The sequence below is a fragment of the Pongo pygmaeus genome, chromosome 2, assembly GCF_028885625.2.
Source record: "Pongo pygmaeus isolate AG05252 chromosome 2, NHGRI_mPonPyg2-v2.0_pri, whole genome shotgun sequence".
NCBI classification, from domain to species: domain Eukaryota; kingdom Metazoa; phylum Chordata; class Mammalia; order Primates; family Hominidae; genus Pongo; species Pongo pygmaeus.
Window position 1 is genome coordinate 109,360,872 of NC_085930.1, and position 15,064 is coordinate 109,375,935.

General features: G+C 36.3%; 1 protein-coding gene across 1 annotated transcript in view; it reads right to left on the reverse strand.

Moving 5' to 3' along the window:
- Positions 1-15,064, reverse strand: part of TOPAZ1 (testis and ovary specific TOPAZ 1) — a 93,682-nt gene that overhangs the window by 31,935 nt on the left and 46,683 nt on the right. Inside the window, exons 10-12 of the mRNA XM_054479551.1 lie at positions 12,027-12,178; positions 11,728-11,820; positions 8,682-8,797 (exon numbers count right to left, since the gene is read on the reverse strand). Coding sequence (XP_054335526.1) covers positions 8,682-8,797; positions 11,728-11,820; positions 12,027-12,178 — 361 coding nt within the window. The remainder of the gene's footprint in view (positions 1-8,681; positions 8,798-11,727; positions 11,821-12,026; positions 12,179-15,064) is intronic.

Sequence of the window (15,064 nt, forward strand, 5' to 3'; positions counted from 1 at the left end):
TTCTTTTCTTTTTTTTGTTTTTAAGACGTCTCACTCTGTCGCCCAAGCTGGAGTGCAGTGGCACGATCTCAGTTCACTACAACCTCTGCCTCCTGGGTTCAAGTGATTCTCTTGGAGCCTCAGCCTCCTAAGTAGCTGGGAGTACAGGCATGTACCACCATGCCTGGGTAATTTTTGTATTTTTAGTGGAGATGGGGTTTTACCATGTTGGCCAGGCTGGTCTCAAACTCCTGACCTCAAGTGATCTACCCACCTCAGCCTCCCAAAGTGCTGGGATTACAGATGTAAGCCATGGTGCCCAGCTCCCATTTTCTAACAGTATCATTTGTTTGTTTACTATTGAATTTTGAGACTTTCAAAATATATTCTCAGCTGGGCACAGTGGCTCATGCCTGTAATCCCAGCACTTTGGGGAGGCCGAGGTGGGTGAATCACGAGGTCAGGAGTTTGAGATCAGCCTGGCCAACATGGTGAAACCCAGTCTCTACTAAAAATAGAAAAATCAGCCAGGCATGGTGGCACGCATCTGTAATCCCAGCTACTTGGGAGGCTGAGGCAGAAGAATCACTTGAACCCAGGAGGCGGAGGTTTCAGTGAGCTGAGACTGTGCCACTCCAGCCTGGGTGACAGAGCAAGATTCCATCTCACGGAAAAAAAAAAAATATATATATATATATAAAATATATAATATATATAAAATATATAAAATATATAATATATATAAAATATATACATAAAATATATATAATATATACAAATATATAATATATAAACATATATATATAGGTTTCCAAATTTTCCCCTATTTTTTCCTAAAAGTTTTTTGTTTAAATTCATGATTCATTTTGAATTAATTTTTGCATAAGGTGTCGGATTTGGGTCAAAGTTTTTTGTTTTTTACTATGGCTGTTCAATTGCTCCAGCATCGTTTGTTTAAAAACTAGCTTTCTTCCATAAAATTGCTTTTGTACCTTATAAAATCAATTGAACATATTACTAGTGGTTTATTTCTGGATTCCCTCTGTTCCTTTGACCTATGTCTCTCTCCCTCCATCCAATAACATACTTTCTTAATTACTCGATTACTGTTAGTAAGTCTTAACATTAAGTAGAATGAATCCTTTTACTTTACCCTATTCTTTTTTTCTTTTTTGAGACAGGGTCTCTATCTGTCACCCAGGCTGGAGTGCAGTGGTGCAATCATGGCTCACTGCAGCCTCTACCTCTGGGGCTCAAGTGATCCTCCCACAGCTACAAGTCCCAATTAGCTGGGACTACAGGTGCGTGACATCATGCCCACCTAATTTCTTGTAGAGATGGGGTTTCACCACGTTGCCCAGGCTGGCCTTGAACTCCTGGGCTTAAGTAATCTGCCTGCCTCGCCCTCCCAAAGTGTTGTGATTACAGGTGTGAGCCACTACACCCAGCCTATTCTTTTTTTAAAAGTTGTCTTAGCTATTTTAGTCCTTTTACCTTTGCACATAAATTTTAGAATATACGTTTTTACACCTACCAAAAAATCTTGCCAGAGGGATTCTGATAGGAATTGAGTTAAACCAACAGATGAAATTTTGAAGAATTGACACCTTTATTAAGTCTCCCAATCCATGAATGTAGTATCTCTATTTATTTAATCTTTCAATTTCTTTTATCAGCATTTTGTAACTTCCAACATACAAGTTTAGCATGTGTTCAGTCAGATTTTTACTTAATTTTTGTTTTTAGCCATTGTAAATGATACTGTTTTAAATGTTGGTTTCTCCAGTTCGTTTTCAGTATATAGAAATATGGTTGATTTTTGTGTTGATTTTTATGCTGCAACCTTGCTGCACTCCTTAGTTCTAGGAGAGTGTTTTTTTAAAATTTTGGTACATTCCTTGGCATATATGCAGAAAATGTCATCTGCAAATATGGACAGTTTTATTTCTTCACTTCCAATCTGTATGCTAGCTATTTCCATTTCTTGCCTTACACTGGCTAAGATTTATCATAGTATGTTGAATAAGAGTGGTATCAGTGAACATCCTTGCCATGTTCCCAATCTTAGGAAGAAGCATCCAGTCTTCCATCTAAATATAATATTTGCTGTAGGTTTCTTACAGATACTGTTTGTGAAGTTAAAGAATTTCTTCCTTTATTCATAATTTGCTGAGTTTTAAAAATAACGTATGGATATTGAATTTTGTCAAATGCTTTTGTGTATTAATTGAATAATCATGTGGTTTTTCTTCTTATGCTGTAGATATGATGAATTACATTGATTTTCAATTATTGAACTATCTTTGCAATCTTGAAATAAACCCTATTTGATAATGGTGTATAATTCTTTTTACAAATTCCTGGATTCAATATGGTAGTATTTTATTGAGAATTTCTGCATCAAAGCTCAGGAGAGAGAATACTAATTTGTAATTTTCTTTTCTTTCTTTTTTTTTTTGAGACAGACTTTCACTCTTGTTGTCCAGGCTGGCGTGCAATGGTTCAATCTCGGCTCACTGCAACCTCTGCCTCCTGGGTTCAAGTGATTCTCCTGCCTTACCCTATCAAGTAGCTGGGATTACAGGCATGCACCACAGTGCCCAGCTAATTTTGTATTTTTAGTAGAGACGGGGTTTCACCATGTTAGTCAGGCTGGTCTCAAACCCCTGACCTCAGGTGATCCACCCGCCTCGGCCTCTCAAAGTGCTGGGATTACAGATGTGAGCCACCACGCCCAGCCGTACTTTTCTTTTCTTTTCTTTTTTTTTTTTTGGTATTCTCTGTGTCTGGTTTTGGAGTCTGGGTAACACTGGTATCAAAATATGCTGGTAAATGTTCCCTCCTTTATGTTTTCTGCAAGAGATTGTGTAAATCCATGCTGATTCTTCTTTGAATGACTGGTAGAATCGTCCAATGAAACTATCTGGCCCTTGAAATGTCTTTTTTGGAAGGTTTTACATGATGGATTAAATTTCTTCCATAGTTATAACACTATTCAGATGACCTAGTTCATATTGCATCAACTTTGTTTTTTTTGTGGTTTTTAAGGACTTGCTCCATTTCATCTATGTTGCTGAGTTTATGTCAAGTTGTTCAAGGCAATCCCTTATGATCGCTTTAATGGGTGCAGTAACTGTACTGATAACCCTGGTCTCATTCCTGGTATCGATAATTCATGTCTTCATGTCTGCTTTTTTTTTTTTTTTAAGTCTTGCTAGAGGCTTAATTTTATTGATCTTTTCAAACAAACAGCTTCTTGTTTCATTGATTTACTTTTTGTTTTCAGTTTCATTGATTCATATTCTTAGCTTTATTGCCTTTCTTATGCTTGCTTTGAGTTTATTTTGCTCTTATTTTTCCTTGTTTTGTGAGGTGGGAGCTTAGAATATTGTGTAATGGATTTTCCTCTCAGGATTGTTTTAACCACATCCCCAACTTGTGATACATTTTCATTTTTATTCAGTTCTAACAGTTCACTTAGTTTTGAAACTTTCTCTTCACACGTGGATTATAGAGAAGTGTGTTGTTTAATTTCCAAGTGTTTGGAGATTTTCCTATTATACCTCTATTGTTGATTTCCAGTTTGATTCCATTACAGTCAAATAATGTACTCTGTATAGTTTTAATTGTTTTAAATTTTTTGAGGTTTATGATCCAGGATATGGTCTACCTTGGTGAATGTTCCATAGATGCTTGAAAAGAATATGTATTCTGCTGTTTTGGGGTACAGTGTTCTATAAATGTCTATTAAACCCTGTTGATTGATGGAGGTGTTTGGTTCTATATCCTTGCTGATTTCCCAGTATTTCTATCAATTATTGAGAGAGGGATATTGAAGTCCCCAACTATAATTATAGAATTGTCCATTTCTCCTTTCAATTCTATAATTTTGTTTCATGTATTCTGAAGCTGTTTTTTGGCGCATATACTTTATAATTGCTATGTCTTCTTGGCATATTGATCATCTTATTATGCAGTGTCCCTCTTTGTACCTGTAGTTTTCTTTGCTCTGAAGTCTATTTAATTCGTTATTCATATAATCACTCATGCTCCTTTTAAAACTAATCTTCGCATGGTATATTGTTTCAACTACCTATATCCTTATAATGGAAGTTAATTTCTTGTCAAGGGCATATAGTTATACTTTTATATATATTCTGCCAACTGCAATCCTTTAATTATTGTATTTATAACATTTACACAAACAGCATATCTTGGATATCACTCTAAATAAATTCATAGAGAAATTCTTCATTTTTTAATGGCTGCAAAGTACTTCATTGTGTGAATATACTATATTATTCATCTACTGTATTGGTATTTAGATTGTTCCTAATATTTTGCAAGTATAAACAATGCTGCAATGAATAACCTTGGGTGTGCATATGTTTGTATTGATAGAGGTGTATTTTCAGGGTACATTTGTAGAATTGGGATTGCTGAGTCAAAAGGTAAGTGCACTAGAGCAACAACTAAAAAATATATATATACAAAGAGAGATACTCAAAAACTACAGTTAATCAGAATGGAGTTCTAAAAATGTTCAAGTAATCCCCACAGGAAACTAGAAAAAGGGAAACAGGAGATAAATAAAAAGTAACTAATAAAGTTGCAGACTTAAGCTCCAGCATTTCAATACTCACTTTAAATGTGAAAGTTTTAAAATAATCACTGAATGTTAAGAAATTTCCTAAGTTATAGGCACATATAAATTGTCACTAATGTCCTGAATATAAATGTTAAAATTCTTTCTAGCAGCCTTATCTTCTGTGAAAGTCTTTCAAATGAACTGTAAACTAGCTAATTAAAAATATAATCAAAATCAAAATATAAATGTGCATTAAAATTCATTTGACTATTTTGGGATGCTGAAGCAGGCACATCACTTGAGCCCAGGAGTTTGAGACCAGACTGGGCAACATGTTGAAATCCTACCTCTGAAAAAAATACAAAAAAATTAGCTAGGGCATGGTGGCACGTGCCTGTAGTCCCAGAGAGTTGGGAGGCTAAGATAGGAGAATTTCTTGAGCCTGAGAGGTTGAGGCTGCAGTGAGCCATTAGCCATGATTGCACCACTGCACTCTAGCTTGGGAGACAGAGGGAGATATTGTTTCAAAGAAAAAAAAATAATTGCCTAGTGCAGAATAGGGTGATTATTTCAAAGAGTCAAGAAAATTCAAGTATAAAATAACACACTATTTTTTTTTCTTTTGCCTTGGAGCTGGGTTCACATGCTCAGTTATGATCTGAACTCTTTAACTATCCAGTTATTATCCTACTCTCTCAAAACTCTCTCCATCATCAAATAGGTCATCAATGTTAGTACCTCTTAAAGAATACTACATACAGTCATGCATCGTTTGATGGGTATATGTCTTTTTTTTTGAGACAGAGTCTTGCTCTGTTGTCCAGGCTGGAGTGCAGTGGCACGATCTTGGCTCACTGCCACCTCCGCTTTCCAGATGCAAGCAATTCTCCCACCTCAGCCTCCTGAGTAGCTGGGATTACAGGCGTGCACCACTACACCTGGCTGATTTTTCTATTTTTTGCAGAGATGAGGTTTCACATGTTGGCCAGGCTAGTCTCAAACTCCCAACCTCAGGTGATCCACCTGCCTCAGCCTCTCAAAGTGCTGGGATTACAGGCATGAGCCACTGTACCCGGCTGGGGATATGTTCTCAGAAATGTGCCTTTATGTGATTTCATCTTTGTGTGATCATCACAAGGGTGTACTTACACAAACCCAGATGGTACAGCCTACTATTCACCTAGACTATATGATATAGCCTATTGTTCCTAGGCTATAAACCCGCACAGCATGTTATTGTACTGAATACTGTAGGCAACTGTAACACAAACTGTAGACTTTACAAATACTATATACTTAGGCTACACTTAATTTAGAAAAAAACTTTCTCTTTCTTCAATATTAACTTTAACTTACTGTAACTTTACAAACTTTTTGTAGTAACACCCAGCTTAAAACAGAAACACACCGTATATCTGTACAAAAGTATGTTCTCTATATCCTTATTCTATAAACTTTTTTCTATTTTTGAAAATTTTTATTTTTATCTTTTTACTTTGTAAACTGTTTTGTTAAAAACTAAGACACAAATACATGCATTAGCCTAGGCCTACAGAGAACACGGATGATCAGTATCACTGTCTTCCACCTCCACATCTTGTCTCCCTGGAAGGTCTATGGGTCAATCACATGTATGGAGCTGTCATCTCCTATGACAATAATGCCTACTTCTGGAATACCTTCTGGAGGACCTGCCTGAATCTGTTTTACGCTTAACTTTAAAAAAAATATGAGTAGGAGTACACTCTAAAATAATAATAAAGTACAGTAAATACATAGACCAGTAACACTAATTTATTATCATTATCAAATATTATGTACTGTACATAATTGTATGTGCTATACTTCGATATGACTGGCAGTGCAGTAAGTTTGTTTACACTAGTATCACCACAAACATATGAGTAGTGCATTGTGCTCTGACATTATAACAGCTAAGATGTCACTAGGAGATAGGAATTTTTCAGCTCCATTATAATTTTATGGGATCACCATGGTATATGTGGTCCATCATTAACCAAAACATCATTATGGGGCACATAACTGTAATGGTTTGAAGTGGGAGCACAGAAAGGGGCAGAGGGTATAAAGATACAGTTTTCAAAGTTATATACTGTAAAATAGACTAGGAATATTCATGATTGTGTTGCTTGTGTTTGAAAGCACAATAGGGCAACTACGGTTCACAGAAATGTACAGCATATTTCAAATAACCAGAAGAGAAGCTCTGGAATGTCCCTAATACAAAGAAATGATAAATGTTTGAGGTGATGAATATCCCAGTTACCCTGATTTGATCATTATACATCGTATACATGTATCGTTAAAACTCATGTACTCCGTAAACATATACAACTATTATGCATCAATAAAAAAAGTGAAAAGCTGGATTGTTCTGGGGTCTTCCTATATACTAACAGGGTCTGCTGTCAATCACTGCATGAAGGGTGAAGTTCAGTAGCTATTCAGGGCACCAGATACTGCTATTCTCTTGAGCCTTGATGCATACACTTTCCCTGTGCTAACTGCTACTGAATCTGGTGGGAGATTAACATCTGTTAGTCATGTGAGCTCTCTGCCATAGCTGCCACTGCCCAAAATGGGAAAAGTTTTTCACATATCGCTCTGGTGAAGAATGAACTCAATCTCTGGAAGACAACATCAATGCACCCTACTTAAAAACAAATTAGACTCCAGAACTATATGCTGGATGAATTATACTTTCCTTACAAAAATTTGTTTCCTAGGTAGTCCCCAAAATCTATTTACAGTGTTACAATTTTCATGGAAAACATGAATATTAGTATCAGTAAATTAAAAAATCATAGAACTTGGAAAACTCAAATTAATTTCAATGCTAGTGATTGAAGGGAAGTAGTACTACTTAGAGCTGCAATTCTTTTAACTGCACTGAGGCATCTAGGGCACAATGGCAAACTCCATAGGTTAGTTTAAGTTTGTTAAATAAGCCTATGTTAAGGCTGACATCTGTCAGACACTGAACAAATTACTACTATTAACTTGTTTGGACCTAACTAGTTAATAAATGGGACAGTTAACATCTTTCTTTTGGCCTAGGGACACAGAACCAAGAAAGTTTGGGAACCTCTGCATTAGAGGATAATGAGAAATGAGATAAAAATAGTGATGGAAGCTCCATATTGGAGATTTCTGGGCATTGTGAAGGATTTCAGTAGTTCATTTGCTCTTTATCAAATCTAATTATATTTAAAAAGTTATGATTCATTTAAACACATAATTTATATCTTTTTTTCTATTTATGTTATACTTTAATTTTTTTTTTTAAGTCACGGCTTTCCTTTTTCTTGGTATATTATGGTACTACTTGTATAATTGTGAGAGGTTTTTTTCAGTTTTTATTTATTTATTTATTTTTGAGACAGAGTCTCGCTCTGTCGCCTAGGCAGTGGTGCGATCTCGGCTCACTGCAACCTCCGCCTCCCAGATTCAAGTGATTTTCCTGCCTCAGTCTCCTGAGTAGCTGGGATTACAGGCACGCGCTACCATGCTCAGCTAATTTTTGTATTTTTAGTAGAGATGGGGTTTCACCATGTTGGTCAGGATGGTCTTGAACTCCTGACCTTGTGATCCGCCCGCCTCGGCCTTGCAAAGTGCTGGGATTACAGGCGTGAGCCACAGCGCCCGGCTTTTCTTTCTTTTTTTTTTTTTTAAAAGGTCTTTGGAGGCCCACAAGCTGAATAGATAAAGTAAATAAGGGAGGGGCACTAAAGTATTTTATTGAGCTAACAACAAAAAATGAGTCAAATAGAAAAAAGAATTAAGGTAATTTGTACACATATAAGAGAGTACATTAGGTGTAATTAAGTGGTGAAGCAGAAGATAAAAGACATTCTTTTCACACTTGATGAACAGGACGTTGAGAGGAAATGAAGTACTAAGAAAAATAAGGTGAGGCTGGCCACAGGCAGCTTGACTAAAGTAGGGCACAGCCAAGAGACAGGAGAACAGTTTATGACAGGCTACTATCTAAATGTTTGGGCATACAAACAGTTATTAGAGCTTTGCCTTCAGCTTTTATAAGTCCCCACCAAGACACATATATTTTGGCTTAAATAATAATGATTTTTCTCACCTGGATTTCATTTCCAGAACTGCAGTTATTTCTTGTTTGGAAGCTTGTACTTGGTATAAAAGCTTAACAATATAGTTAAAGTGCTCTGGGTCAAGCACCATCCCGGCTTCAACAAGCTGTAGAAGAGAAAAGAGTGGTTATTCTTACAAAAATGTGACAGAATTGAGAAGCCAATGTGTGTGAAACAACTAAGACACTGATGGAAGAAGTGAAACATGGAGACGAGTGGAATAAAACTCATTTAAAAAAATGGAGGCACAGAACCACAAAAAGATATCCTAAGAATTTAAAGCAAAAATGAAAATATTAAGTTTTTGAATTTTCTTCCTGTTCTCTAAGTTATCTCAACCACTTTACCATATATACCTCTTATTTAGTACTCAGTCTGTCTTCTAGTCTAGGACTGGTATTCATACCTCATCCCTGATTATAAACTTCCTGAGAAGTATTGTTCCTGTGCCTCACATAGGGCCATGGTCAGAGAAGAATCAGTGATTCCTTGATAAATGAATCACTCAGGTGGACCAACTGCCCACATGTAACATAGCACTTAATTAAAAAAAAAATCAATTCAAAGGCTTTATCCATCATCCACATATGACTCATTTCCTGTCTTCTTCATGAGCCTCAACTCTAATGAAGAGAACCAACAAGGGAATATCTGGATACTTCTAGTGTGAGAATAGATGACTGAGAGGCAGGCCTTTTCTGACAGCTCTTCTACATGACATTATCCTGGAAAAGTGGGAAGATACAAGGTTGTGAGCTGGCAGTCTTATTAGTTGCCCCAGCTCAAAGGATCCTCTTGACCTTCGTTCAAAGGTATAATGACTAGGTCCTCCAATACCTCCATAATACCTCAAAGGTATTATGACTAGCTACCCTGGACAAGGATTTAGAGAGTTAAGAATGACTCAACTGAGTGGTGTTTGAAATTCTCTGAGCAATATTTTTGCTGATAATTTTATATGGTTCTATTCTGGTTTTCAGAAAAATTCCCCTTTTAAGAAATTACTTAAACATCAAAATATATTTTGAATGTTTGGGAGAATGCATGCTTTGTTTTCAGTATAGATCTGAAGGGAGTACTAGGAAATAAGAATTTGGGGTAGGATAACAAAACAATACCAGGGGTAAGTGAAGAAGCTACCTGTTTCAAGGTATAATGTGAGATGCTGTAATTTGGCTGTTAGAACTTACAATTATATATTTTGAGATAGAATTTCTTTTAGTGAAGGATAATAGTAACAAGCTGCTGAGAGATTTTCCTCACCTTTGAACTACAAGGAAAATTGTCTCAAATTTAGTGGTACTCGGCCCCCTTTGAATGGGTCCTAGAAATGCTACCCTAAGACATGTTATTCAACAACTTTAACTAAAAATAGTTTTGGTAAAAAAAATCCTATAAAAATGACTGTTTAAAGCCTGTTCTAAAGATTAGGCTCTAATCCTTAAGCTCTATTAGCTCCTCTAGATTCAAAGCATGCTCAATTTTATTTTAAAAGAGGAAAACAGCTCCTCTCCTAAACCTACCAATCCACTACCTTAACAAATAGTTTTCCAAACATCATGAAGTAAAGGACTGGACATCATGATTTTTTTACTGTTATGCTCTACAACATTTGAAAGGTCGCTGGTGGTCTAACTGTATTCACTGACCTTGCAGTGACTTTTGACTAAATGAACAAGGCCAACTATAAACAAACCTGCAAGAGAACAAATCAGTTATCTGGTAACTGACATGCTTTAAAAACTCTGCCCTTTAACACTGCTCAAAGACCAGGGTAAATATAAATTGTTTTGTAACAGACTAGGTAACAATCTAAGGCAGGACAAAAATGTTAATTATCTTTTCTCAGTGATATTTTTGTTAAATACATGGAGTATGGTACACTGCTAGAATAAAGAGGAGGAAAAGCATCTTTCTCCATGATGATATTATGGTGTTATTACTGAACCCTGAAATAGTCTTAACAGGGAATTGGCACTGGTTTTAAACAACTTCCAGAAATGATGGCTCCATATTAGCCATGCAAAAATGAAAATCATTGTCTTTGTTAGATATTCTCCACTAAGGGTAATTTTATTTAGACAGTCACTGTGGGGTACATTTTGCAGAAAGCCAAGTTATTCAGTATCAGATAATTTATGGAGTCCTTACTGAGATTTTCTACAACCTCTATGGGTTATCAGTAACTTTTTTTTTTTTTGAGATAGAGTTTTGCCCTGTTGCCTAGGCTATGGCACAATCTTGGCTCACTGCAACCTCCGCCTCCCAGGTTCAAGCAGTTCTCCTGCCTCAGCCTCCCGAGTAGCTGGGATTACAGGTGTGCACCACCATGCCAGGCTAATTTTTTGTGTGTTTTTAGTAGAGATGGGGTTTCACCATGTTGGTCAGGCTGGTCTTGAACTCCTGACCCTGTGATCTGCCTGCCTCAGCCTCCCAAAGTGCTGGGATTACAGACGTGAGCCACCGTGCCTGGCAATCAGTAACTTTTGATTCCAAACATTTCTAGGCAAGCAATTGTCAAGTTTTGTAATGTGAAATCTGAGGTATTCACTCAAATATCTGTTCTTCTGCTTGAGTTCTTCCAATGTTGCTTCTGAAAGAAAACTGGCAGTTTTCCTATCAGGCCTATTCTGAAGTAGATGATTGAGTAGTATCAAATACTAGGAAGTATCTAACAAAAGTTGAATTTTATATTTTTGTAAGTCTTTTTTGGTTTGTTTATTTCTGTTGTAAATGATCTCAATTCTTTTAGAGAAAGAAAATTTTATTTAATCATCCTTACAGAGTAGAGACGAAGACAATTCATATATCAAAAAGCAATAACCTGAGTGTCTGAAACTATTTAAGAGGAAGGCTTATCAGCCACTGGATTCTTTTTTTATAAACCCTATTTCAAGAGAAAAAGAATACTTCTGGAAAGAGAATTCTTTGGCATCCAGAACATGAATAAAAGGCAGCTCAAGGGTACCCCCCATGGAAACAATTATTTTCTTGGTTACTCGCCATCAGAGAATAAAAGAGAAAATAAAACCATACCTTGCAAAAGATATCAATTAAAGCAGGTACAGCATTCCTTAATTTCATAGTTGCCACATACTCAAATATGTTTAGTAATATTTTCAGAGAAGGCTGGATAAAACAAGAAAATTACACTCATTTTCAGATCTTCTTTCAGTATACCTTAAATTTCTCAAATTCATTTATGTTGAAAAACACAAGTGGTTTCTAAGAAGTATTCAACAAATACAGAAATTCAACTGCTAAATTCAAACAATGAATATGACAGATAAAGTAATATAAAATATTAAAATAACATATATTTTCAGGCTACTTACCAGCATTTTAACCATTATGCTGAGGTTCACTATCTGAAATACTTCTTTCAACAAACAATGTTTGAGTAAAGAATTTAGAAGGTCATTTAGCACTTGTAAATCAAAGTATACACCTGGGGGAAACTTTCTGTAGTACTCCATAAATACGTTTACTGAAAATGAAAATATATATACTAAAGTCATTTGCTGCTTCAGATATCCGTATTTCTTAAATTTGATAATTTTTCTATATATAAAGATAAAATAATAAGAATTCAATGTAAATTCTTGAAAGGTACAATTCTACTATTAGAAACAGTGGATGAAAATTAAAGCAAAAGTCAAAATGGCAATAATATTTGAAGTCAACCAAGCATGTTCGGCATGAAGTAACCCATGTGCTACCTGCAAAGAATAGGTCCAAATTGCCATTCCCATACATCATAGTGTCAAGATGAACTCCTAGAGAGTCAAGCTCCCAGGGGTCTTGAGGCAATAGCCTTGGTACATATGTGAGGTTGTATAGTTTGGTGATGGATGCAGACTGTTTTGACACATACCCATTCTTGTTGCTTTAAACCCACCAACATGTTGACATTATTTTTAACTTCTCCCTGCCTCGTCATGGATGGGGATATTTTTTATTTCAGTTTGTGATTCTGGAACATTCTACTAAAAATTACAACAATGCTGATTAGTTTTCTTTGAGAAAGTACTTCCTTCTTGCCCATCCAAATCCTTGATTTTCTATGTAACACGATGTTTCCAATTTTTCCCCATTAATTTTACTAAAATTATTTAAATTGGGATTCTTTCATTGATCTTTTTTTTCTTCATTCCAAAATTTCCCAGGTTAAAATCTGTATACCTTAACTGCCTTAGTAAAAATACTTTTGGTTTTATTTTGTGTTAATTATTTCTATTAGAAATATTTATTACTAGCTGGATTACCTGGTATTGTTTAGGAAAGCCAGTAGCTACTGACAAAGTTCAGTGGCACAAATGAAAAATTAATGTTAAAGTTTTAATAATTTTTAAAACTTTAATAATATGGTATAACAATATTCAAATTTCTCGTAAAGCTTTTTTATATACTACAATTATTTTCCCTGGACACATACAGATAAATTCTTGCTGCTATACTTTTGGCAGTATTTATATAGTCGCCTATACAGAAGCTGATCAACTGATAAAATGGTAAACTCAGTGTTATTATAGCTTATTAATAAAACTGAAATTGCAGACATTCAAAAAGGTGCAGTTAATCTATGTTAGCCAGTGTGTAAATAGTCCACTAATTGACATGCAACCTTCCTCCTTTTTGTCATTAAGTTATTTATTTTTTTGAGACAGAGTATCACTCTGTCACCCAGGCACTGGAGTGCAGTGGCATGATCTCGGCTCACTGCAACCTCTGCCTTCCAGGTTCAAGTGACTCTCTTGCCTCAGTCTCCCGAGTAGCTGGGATTATAAGCATGCACCACTAAACCTGGTTAGTTTTTTTTTTTGCATTTTTAGTAGAGATGGCGTTTCACCATGTGGGCCAGGCTGGTCTTGAACTTCTGACCTCAGGTGATCTGCCCGCCTTGGCCTCCCAAAGTGCTGGAATTATAGGCATGAGCCACCGCACCTGGCCTCATTAAGTTATTTTTAAACTGTTAATATATTTTCTGCATTGAAAATAATGATCCTCTCGGCCGGGCGTGGTGGCTCACGCCTGTAATTCCAGCACTTTGGGAGGCTGAGGTGGGCGGATCACCTGAGGTCACGAGTTCGAGACCAGCCTGGCCAACATGGTAAGACCTTGTCTCTGCTAAAAATACATAAATTAGCCAGGCATGGTGGCACAGGCCTGTAGTCGTAGCTACTCAGGGAGACTGAGGCAGGAGAATTGCTTGAACCCAGGAGGCGGAGGTTGCAGTGAGCCAAGATCGTGCAACTGCACTCCAGCCTGGGCGACAGGGGGAGACTCTGTCTCAAAAAATCAAAAACAAATAATGATACCTTCTTGTTAAACTGTTAGGTGGAAACTGCCTGAACATTTTAATACATTTTGACACAAACTGCTGTATTGTCTTTTATTTTATTTATTTATTTTTGAGACACGGTCTTGCTCTGTCACCCAGGGCTGGAGTGCAGTGTTGTGATCTCGGCTCACTGCAACCTCTGCCTCCTGGGCTCGAGCGATCGTCCCACCTCAGCCTCCCAAGTAGTTGGGACTATAGGTGTACTCCAGCATGCCTGGTTAATTTTTAAAATTTATTTTATAGAGATGGGGGTTCGCCATTTTGCCCAGGCTGGTCTAAACTCCTGGGCTCAAGCAATCCACCCACCTCAGGCTCCCAGAGTGCTGAGATTACAGGTGTGAGCCACTGCACCCGGCCTGCATTGCTTTTTAAAAAGGTTTGTCAATTCATAATGCTACTTTACCAATTACTCACCAGAATCAGGTACTTTTACTCCTTTCTTTGGTTAGGAATGCATAATTCTAGTGAATCATTAACCACTGGATTTTCCTCTTGAAATGTTTCTAATTTTCACAAGAAGAAACAATATTCATGTCTTTCTAAATAGCTGACTGGACTCATTATTCTTATATATTGGAATATTTTTGTATATTACCAGTGGTAAATCTAAAATATTGAAGATAATAGCTTTTTAGTTCAAATTTATGTGATCAAATTTATATCTTTTATACTCCCTTTGATTACTTTAAACCACAGAAATTGTCATCTTTCTAAAAATCTGATTTAAAAGAAAAGACTTTTTCTACTGAATTACTAATTGCTATACTTCATTGATTCATTCTGGTATATGCTAAATAGCAGTTGTTTTAAAATGTTTTTGGCCATGAAACTTCTGGAAAGGGAAATTTTATGTGGAAATTCAAATATAAAACAGATAAAACAGGACCTATAGTTTTACTCTTAGGTATATACCCGAAAGAACTGAAAGCAAGGACTCAAGTAGATACTTGTATGTCAAAGTTCATGGCAACATTACTCTAATACCCAAAAGGAGCAAACAACCCAAGTGTCCATCAACAGATGAATATATAA